We start from the raw sequence: 9,994 nt of genomic DNA, 5'->3' as shown, positions 1-9,994 counted from the left end.
AAGGGATTGCTGACCGGCTCGTGGCAGTAGTCGTGGATACCGTTGTCGGGGGTGTAGAGAAACAGCATGAACCACACCGGAAAGGACATGGGGTAGGTCTTGGTTGCCTCCGCGAAGTCCAGATACGCCTCGAAATCGGGTAAAATGACGACGATGATAGGGTGGACTACTTGTCGGTAGTACCTGAGTGACGTCCGTAACATTTTGAAGTGCATGTCCGCAGTCATTATGTAACGTCGGCTCAGCAAGCGGCTGCTCTTATGTATCAGATGTGTGATTTGTAAATCTACAGCGAAGATTTTCCGAAATCAGCTCAACAACCTCGGATATTAGAAACGCTGGAGAACTCTCTCGAGTTTTTTAAAGAAAAAAAAACTTCGTATAATCTTTTACTAAAATTATAGAGAATCTTTTAACAATGTAGTCAATATAATTTGTATTTTTTAAATTACTGAAATTTACAATAATCATGCGCTTTCAGATGTTTTTCACGACTTTTTTGGATGTTAAATAAAATAAATAGCTAAATAACAATGTAAAATGTAAAGTAAAAGATACGCTATTCAAAAGTACCCGTGAGGATACAGTCTTATTTAATCATATTGCACGGGATCTTATTATTATATGCTTATGATAATGCAAATTCTACTGGGCGTACATAAATGTACAAAACATGTTAGACATACAATGTGTTAATATATTTATACATGGAAGAAGATAATGTTGTATTAACAGCATTAGATCTCTAATTGGAAATAATCTTATTAATTTAATAACAGTATATTAATGAAATAAACACTTGTTTTATTAAAATTAAAACAAGAGCACAATATATTCAATTAACCAAGATTATTCTAATTAGACTAATCATTTTTCCCCTGTATAACAGATATACATGTATGTCAGCAATAATAATACTGTGCCGTTTGGAAGATATTTCGAACTGACCCCCGTAATCTCCGTACTGGTCTCCAGGATGGGTGAATATAACGGACGCCGCGGTATATTGTCTTCGGACGCTCAGTATCACGTCGACAAAGACGTTGACGTTGAAGTAAATGTTCCTTGCCGAAGTGTCGAAAAGAACGAAAAGCAACAGAAACGCCGAACAAAGCGACAATTTCATTTTTTTTGTTCACCGTTGGAGGATCAATCGAGGGAAGTTTACAGCGCGATAGACCGGGCAGATCAACTAAACGGGTAAAACTTCCGCTTAGCAGGACAAATGTCTCCCGGTTGCAGTAATACGCGGGGTAAATGCAGGGACGTAGATACATATCAAGCGTTTCAGATAACATAATCGCGGTGATTCTGCGACGTGGAAATTGCGACCGATCAAACGGGCTTATATTAATTGGCTTTAATCGCTCTCCTTCCTTGCGCTGTCGGTATAAATTAAGAATCAACGATATCTTCTTAATATTCATGTTGAATAATAAAATGCGAGATCTGGAAGTATACGCAGTTAATTAAGCGCGAGGTCTTCTCCGGCTGTTAACATTACAGTTTACAATAAATAAAATTTTTATTAAGTATTCTAAAAGTAATTAAACATTCCATTTATCTCAAATAATAAACATGTTCAGAGATATTGATTAATTGCTAAGCGCGATTAATTCTTAGATTACATTTGCACCGATGTGAATCATTGATCGTATGACGATACGAAAGCGAATGGTAAGTGCGATGCGAAATTTCTACTACGCAAAAAAAATCGTTGACTTTACGCCCATCACGAATTTAAAAATATCGACGTTCGTGTCCGACCCTGAGCACGTTCATACGGAAAGTGCACATTAAAATTTATAATGCAACATTAGGTGTATATTCCGCGAGCGTACACACCGACCGATATCAACACCATTAGAAAATTGCGATTTGAAACGATCGACAGATCGCATTTTAAACATGCACTTGTCAGACTATACATTGTGAAGTGCCGGTTGATGGACAGCATAATTTATTTTCCTTCATTTCTCTTGAAAATCGCAAAATCATTTTTTTCAACTTAAATCGGATATTTTACATATTATATTTTATTGTGTATTTTTTTTTTTTTTTTTATTACATATTATATTATTATATGTCTAATCCAATTTATTTCGACAAAATGACATTGCGGTATTCAGTAAAAATCAAAGAAATATGTGTATATATTATATATTATTATATTACATATATGTATGTATAAATAATATGTAACGATACATGAAATGCATAGAACTATTGTCCAAATTTTAAAAAATAAATTTAAAAAAAACAAATTAGATAATTGAACGAATCACAGCAGCAGCCTCATTGTTGCGGATTGCGAGCAATAGTTATCTTCAAGCTATAATCGATTATAAAAACGTTCAAGAAAAATACAGAGAGCGATATGTCAAGCTGATAATGTATTTTATATATACATATATGTCATATATGTTTGTGCTATTGCTTTCTGGACAGCTCTGGATTACTTTCACAGTTTAATGTAATTCATCGATCGATCCGCGGCCGGAGAGAGCTCTAGGCGATCATTAAATTCGCCAAGTAATCATCATGGTGCCAAAAATGATTCAGCATGATGACTGCCGTGCGAATAATCGGCCTTGTTGATTTCACAACATTGTAGACTTGCTAATTTATATTAGTTTTATTTATACTAAATTTTTTAGTTTTATTTATACTTTGAAAAACATATGATACATATACACCTGGATCCCTCTTTTTCTTATACTCATGTCACACGTAGCAGTGCGCAGTTACTACGTGTGAAAAAAAAACAACAGATTAACGTCTTTCTTTACTTCTGTGAAAAACGAAATATTAAAATTCCAACTGTGGTCAGATGGACTCGAACCCGAGTCCTCGCAGTCATACGATTGTGACACCTTTGCCATTAGACCACACTGCGCCCTAAAAAAATAAAAGAAAAAATACACCACCCGATCATGTTAGCAGAACATTAAAACAATATAATGCGATTATATTGTTGTGTCAAGCTGATAATGTATTTGACAAATGCCCGATAAAAGCCCCAACACGTAAAAAGAAGAGATGTATTGTCCGATCACATGTTATAGCGGACACTCTACAAGTCTAAGACAATGCGATTATATCCGCTATGACATGTGAGCGGATAATACATCCTTTCTTTTTACGTGTTGGGGCACTTCGGGCATTTGTGACTTTCGTGTTCGAAATTTTTTCTCCAAATATAAAGAAATCGAATAAAAACCAATAACTCTTGGTCGGATTTGAACCCGGATCTGCGGCTCACTAGCCCAACGCACATTTCTTTGCGCCACAATCGTCACACAGTGGTGGTATATGAGCGATGTTAATGCAAAAAAATAGTGACTGTTAATATCGTCATTCAATCAGAGAGAATTAATATCGTTACTTTTATTGACATCGGCATTTTTTAATATTTCCTGTTTCAGAGTCACAAAGCTGCCTTCTCCGATAATTCTAATTTATAAATCAATTAGTACTAGCCACAAACGTATTTATATTACCTCGACTAAAATTAATCGTTTAATCGCAATTGCATTTTTTCAGATTCTTCTGTCAATAACTATATTTTATTGTTATTTTACGCACCGCTTATGTGCCATACTAAAAAAATGCAATTATTTCCAAGTTCTCGTCGACGACGCAACGTCCACGCGTAGCAGCACTGACGAGGTTTTCAGTCGTAGCACGTTTATATTTATAATAATTACGCGAAATAACGCGATTGTCCTCGACTTATCGCCACCTATAGTCCTGGCATCTCTGCCTACACCTTGCCGCGCCATTCTTGCGGCAACGCTCGAGCGAAGAGGTAGCAGCGCGAGTCACACACATTCATGTGTGCTGCCGCAATTAAGTATAGCGGCAATTAAGCATCTGATAAAATACTCAATTAATATATGTTTTATGATATTATAAATATTTCGTACCAGCGACGAACGTGCTTATTTTCGGGATACAAAGCTGTCGTATGGTTCCTCGCCGGCGATAAACCCCCAAACGGGGTGCGACTTCGATGCAGTGATGTGCTCCAGCAGTTTGAAGACCGAAAGTAAAAATCGAGAGACGTGGAAAGCAACTGTATGTTAACACAGCAATGCCACGTTCAAAGAAACGTGACTTTAAATCGCCGACAATCGTCTAAGCGGTTCGTCGCGTCGCATTTTTGGGAACGCAAAGTATCGTGTGATTATAACAATTATGACATAATTATTAGCGTTCTCCTAACTTAAATTTGGGAATGCCGTACAATAAGTTTTGCACCAAATTGTGTCTTCCCGTCACGATGTATTTACGGACAATAATTGTCTTGTAACAGCGACGCTTTACTTACGTGCGTTTGGTGCTCATTTTTTGTGTACCGAAAAATACATAGCTTTTTCCCGTGATAATCCTCTCCCATTGGATACGACCTTGCAGATGGTGGAGGGGCTCAGTACCCCGAAGGGTTCAGGATACGTATTACGGAACGTCTCAAAATGGATTTCGATTAGAATTTAATTATTTTCTAGACTTCTATTGTATTATTTAGGGAAAACTGTCATTTTGACAGTGAATCAACGACGACTGCCATTTATGTTCCATAAGCAAAACGCGAAGTAAATTAAATATATATTTTAAAAGGAGATTTTCTTCTTTCTTTCTTATTTTTATTATATACATCATATGTTCCTCCATTAATAATAGTATATATCAGTATTATATTAATGATAATAATACTTTACAGTGGTGTAAATACGAATAGAACGATTATTCAATTATCAACTGAAAAAGTTCAGTTTACAATCGGTTTTCTTATTTCTACTGTAATGATTAATGTGTGTGTGTGTGTGTGTGGTTACGAATATATATATTTCAGTTTTATTCTTTAATATTTAGTTTCTTTTAAAAAACTACATGATTGTAGGTGCTGAGGATCCTGCCATTTCACATGTGCGAATAATCCACCTCACAATATGACAGCTGATCACGACGTTAAAGTTCGTGTGACAACACAGTTGAAACTGTGGTAAGAATTCGATTAAACTACGGCTGTGTTCCAAAATTCACTGCCAACGCTAACGTGTACTGTAGATTTCCAGCACTTGCCGGTGAATCTTGGAATATTGCTTTTACCATTTTTTGCCAATTACATTTCTATCACTAGTTTATCGGCTTATCCCTTAACCCTTTCGGTACGGGGCGACCGAGACGCGAACGGGCCTTCAGTGCAGTGGACGGAGCGTCGATTCGCCGACATACGCGATTCGACCGAGAGAGCTATTATAGGCACTCGATGTTCAACGCCTTCAATTATTATATGTAACAAAACTCAATAACAAAAACAACTTAAAAACTTTATCAACAGAAGCATTTCAAATTAACATTTCAAGTTGCTCGGCCGCAGTAAACAGCTTTGTGGACAGTGACTATAGTCCCCGCTCAGGCGCAGTGAGCAGTACGTATAATAATAGACTGCGGTGACTATAGTCATTCTCCGTACCGAAAGGGTTAATGCGATATCTAAATGTAAGGAAACTATAAGGATCACATACGTTGTCCTCACTTGGTCTGTATCAGGTAACCTTTTCAGCACCTTACACGATTAAAATCCTCATGTCTTGATCATGCGCTGCGTTATTTTCGGATCAGGGCCATATTTAGATTACCTGACTCGGTCCTGACCAAAAAATCAGGCATTTTTGTTTGGATCTGATTATTGCCTTGCGGCTTGCCAGGATTTCTTCTCGGATTGTTGTTCTTAGATCAAGTTTTAGACGAATAATACACTTTCTCGATTATTAAGATAAAAAGTGCCAGAACCATACTGCCCGCCACCATTGCCAGAGCTGGCGTTACATCGTTTAATTCGACCCAACCGTAAAGTTCCTCCCTCGGATTATCTCGTATAACATATTTGTTCTTCAATTTGCTTATAACGCCATTAACCTGAAATCTCCGCAAGCTGAAAAATGTGAAAAGATATTTAGAGTATTTATTCTTGAAGAGAGAAAAGCAGTCGTAAAAGTAGTTCTATCTGAATATAATACATTTCTTGTAATTTTGTGATTTCAACGACATTAAAATTTAACGATATTCTTGCATCCTTGGATAAATATTTATAAGATCAAATATATGAAATTTATACCTTAAAAGTTATTAAAAATTATATTTTCAAGAATTAATGATATTAATAAAATTCATCGATTTATTATGTGCATCAACAAACACTCAACTTATAAACATCAGACAATTACGTAGTACAATAAAAGATGACAGTTTTCTAAACAATTAATAAATGTATATTAAATAATAAAATATATCTTTGTAAATAAATATATACATTTGGACTTACTGGTAATTCATGAGGCCAGTGTAAGGATTTCCTTTCGTTAGAGCTATCGCCGCATTGACGATTCTTCCGGTCTCAATATATACGACTCTACACGGTATAATTTTAAACTCTTTAAATATCTCCGTCGTGTAAAGCGCTAACTTGTTTCTCTCGCAGAGCTGCGTAAGAATTGATATGAAAATGGACAACTTAATGAAACTTAACGTCGTTGATTTCATTAATTAACTAATAACGCTAACTTGCTTGAATCCCTCCATCGTTGATAGCGGTAATAAATGCTTTTCTTCCAGCAGTTCGTACATTTGCAAGAAAACGGGATCCTTGAGATGCTACAAAATTTGAGAAAGCATAATTTGAAGAAAAATATTTTTTTCCCAGTTGTAGTCGGAATAAAATGTCTCTTCCTTAGAATTTTCGCCAGTAATGTTTACATTATAAGAATACAAAAAAAGCTTCCTCTATGAGGAAGCAAAAGAATTTAAGAACAATATAAATTAAATTCTCTAACGTTTAAAATTACCTCTACAAGAAAATTACTAAATTATTAATATTTATTGTGTATGTCATGTAATAACTAATACAATCACGAGACTGGGCTTTTATTTGCGAGTGTTTCAATCGAAATTACTGTGACTGACAAATTACTGTTGCGCAAGAATAATTTCCGCGCTTTAAATAATGGCGAGCTCACACTAAGATAGTCGTACTCGGCGCTATTTTGCAACACAATTAATTTGTAAGAGCCATCTTTAACGTAACCCTCCAGAGTGGAAAAAGGCAGTTTGGGCGTACAGAGCACTAGAATGCTGATATATGAGGCGGAATAGATGGCCAAAATTACTATCGACGAAGCAAAAATCGAGAGAAAAGCCAGTCTCATCGATGACTCGCTGGGAAATTCTTTGCATAAAATATAAATGTGCATTATTATTATGGTGTCAAATTTACATATATATGTAAAGGAAAGTCCCCTATTAAGAGACACCACATATATTTTGCGTGATTGACGGAAGTTTATGAGCAGAATTGAAAAATATAGAAAGCGAGTGTACGCACGATCAAATAATAAATTTTCCACTAAACAGGTTTTACTTTAAGGGCAATAAGTTCGTGATGAAACCAACAAATAGAACCTATTAGTTTAATAGAAACTCCTCGCTATCGCTTATTAAAAGCCTATCTCATAATAGGGGACTTTCCTCTATATACAATACATGGCATATATTGACTTATTAGCATATATTGACACATATCAATGCATCACACACAATTGCTTAAAACGTGACTAATAACTCGAAAATATTATGCCAGACAAATATTGAATGTTTCTAGTAAACGTTACCTGACAAACCTTGCTGGCAATAAATCCCCCAAACATTAATATAGTTTTCGAACATCAAGTTCATCGAAAAGTATCCTTTTGTCTTCATGATAGTCAATAGAATAGAAGCTGTTATTATTATCATTAATAAAGCTATCCAAGTTATAGAGCTGAATGCCTGGAACATTTATCGGTGAAGAAAAGCAGCAATTTATTCCACTTTGTTACCGTGAAGCTTTAGCATAAATTATCTTAACACAATTTTGTGTTCAATGTTAACACTTTTCCCAGAGATGTAATTAAACAATCTTAAGTAATTGCATTTTTAATTTTATGAATGAACAGAATGATTATAAAGTCTTTGTGCAGTTTTAAACTTCTATCATTGTACAATTAGAGGGGTAAAAATTACAGTGGTGTAAGTCAAATATTTTGAAAAATTTGACTTACACCACTGTAATTTTTAGCCCTTTAATTGTAGCCAATATAATTACCATAGGCATATGTAATATATTAAATGATGCATGTCTACTATTAATACACCTAATACTAATTTATCAGGTACTGTTGATATAAAGATAATTATTACCCTTAAGTATAAAGACCATTCCACCAAGGCTGTGTTAGGCTCCTTAAAATAAAGACTGTATCGCGAGCGTATCAATGGTATTGTATAGTCGATGACGTTTTGTCTGTCAGTCGTCATCACAAATCCGGAGATGCCGATATCGGCTTCGTTGGCCACCAACTGGCCGATCGCACCTGTCCACACCTTTTTCTCTTTGCTCCAGCTGCCGTATCCCTGCACCGGATCCAGAATCTCCACCGTAAAGTTCATCACTTTGCTGAGCTCTATCAGCAACAGACCGAAAAACCCGCCGACCGTACCGTTCTCCTGCGAGGTCCACGGCGAGTTCTTCGTGGATAAATCAACAGAATTGTCAAAGTCAATTTACTCGAGTCTACATAGGAGTCTACATACGCGAGATCTATAAATCATCGTTAAGGGTTAATCGTAATAATCGTTCAGATCGTTCTAATATCGATTTCGTGACAAATTTCGAGATAATTTTCTTTCAAAGCGATTATTTTCTAGAAGGTCGTCGCTCACGACCATTTTCCGATTCGCAAAAGAAGCAACGCACAACGGAGGTCGAGGAAGAGCGAAAAACTTACGTTTACAGACGCCACGCGTACAACGTCGCCGAACATGTCGCTTCTTCTAGCGTAGAGGGACTTTCGCGTCCTTAAAAGTAAACCTCTATCGGGGGACCACAAGGCCAGGTCATACGTTCTGGTGCGATTATCGCGAATGGCGTACCACTCGACTAGAATCGGGCGAGCATAGCAGAGAACCAGCATCTGGGTGCTGAAGTCCACGTTGAATACGTTATCGGTAGGATGTCTGCAGTGTTCCTCGAGAGGATTTCCAGGACGCTGAAGAAACATAACGAGCCAAAAGGAAAAAGAGATGGGCTTTATGCTCCTCGTGGTCTCGGCGAACTCGACCATGGTCTCCTCGGTGTCGAGGAGAACGACAAACAACGGCCGCGTGACATTTTTCCCGTACTTGTTGTACTCACTTGTCAGATCCGAGAAAGTTATGGTCACGGTCATGACTTGGTGCCGTGAGAATTCGCGCGACCACGTATGCACCAATGTCGTCATGTTCAAATCTGTAATATTCGCATCGAAGATAGTATTATATTTTACTTGTTGTTAGAATTATAAATGCTCTCTAAATCATAACTTCATTTAATTTCGGTAAGACCTCCGATTAGCCCCTATTTCCAAATTAACTGAAACTTGCAGCAATTGTAAAGCATTAAAGGACACACTCACACTATAAAGGATTTTGTACAGAAACAAATAGGAACGGTGAAATTAAAAATATACAAATGGTAAATTGTATGATTACCTATTGGGTAATTGTTTACATGGAGGGGGTCACATTGGATGACCTTGATATTTTAGTATTATATGTTGTCAAGGTCACCCTCCTAAGTGACCTTCGGAAGGTTTCAGCCCGCGCTCGTTATTTATTCAGAAGTTATTAACAAAACAAGTTTGAGAAATATAACAGTTATGTTGAGTATTAAAAGGCATAAATGACTAATACATATGTCAAAATAGTATGTACATACATGAACAAAGAAAATACGATGCAATACAATACAAATGAATAATTTGTATATTGCCACAAATATTCACACAGATGATCGACTAACTCATCTTGTTTAATACCACCTCTACTTATATAAACGAGCTCGTAAAACACACCATAAACCCATGTGACAAGTCGTCTCGCGTGAAAAGTGTATGCGTGGAGGCAGTAGATTCCA

At 36.5% G+C, this 9,994-nt stretch overlaps 1 protein-coding gene across 1 annotated transcript; it reads right to left on the bottom strand.

The window, feature by feature from the left end:
* Positions 1–5,742: 5,742 nt before the first annotated feature.
* Positions 5,743–9,328, bottom strand: LOC112463134 (probable glutamate receptor; the record flags this gene model as incomplete). The annotated part of the gene is made up of 7 exons (XM_025029328.1): positions 5,743–5,941; positions 6,332–6,489; positions 6,571–6,660; positions 7,023–7,171; positions 7,674–7,830; positions 8,242–8,568; positions 8,829–9,328. Coding segments are annotated over 7 exons (1,580 nt in total), but the record flags the coding sequence as incomplete, so codon positions are not given.
* Positions 9,329–9,994: the final 666 nt, after the last annotated feature.

The sequence above is a fragment of the Temnothorax curvispinosus genome, unplaced genomic scaffold, assembly GCF_003070985.1.
Source record: "Temnothorax curvispinosus isolate PA1 unplaced genomic scaffold, ASM307098v1 QBEX01013066.1, whole genome shotgun sequence".
NCBI classification, from domain to species: Eukaryota; Metazoa; Arthropoda; class Insecta; order Hymenoptera; family Formicidae; genus Temnothorax; species Temnothorax curvispinosus.
This window is presented reverse-complemented; position numbering and strand designations above follow the sequence as displayed.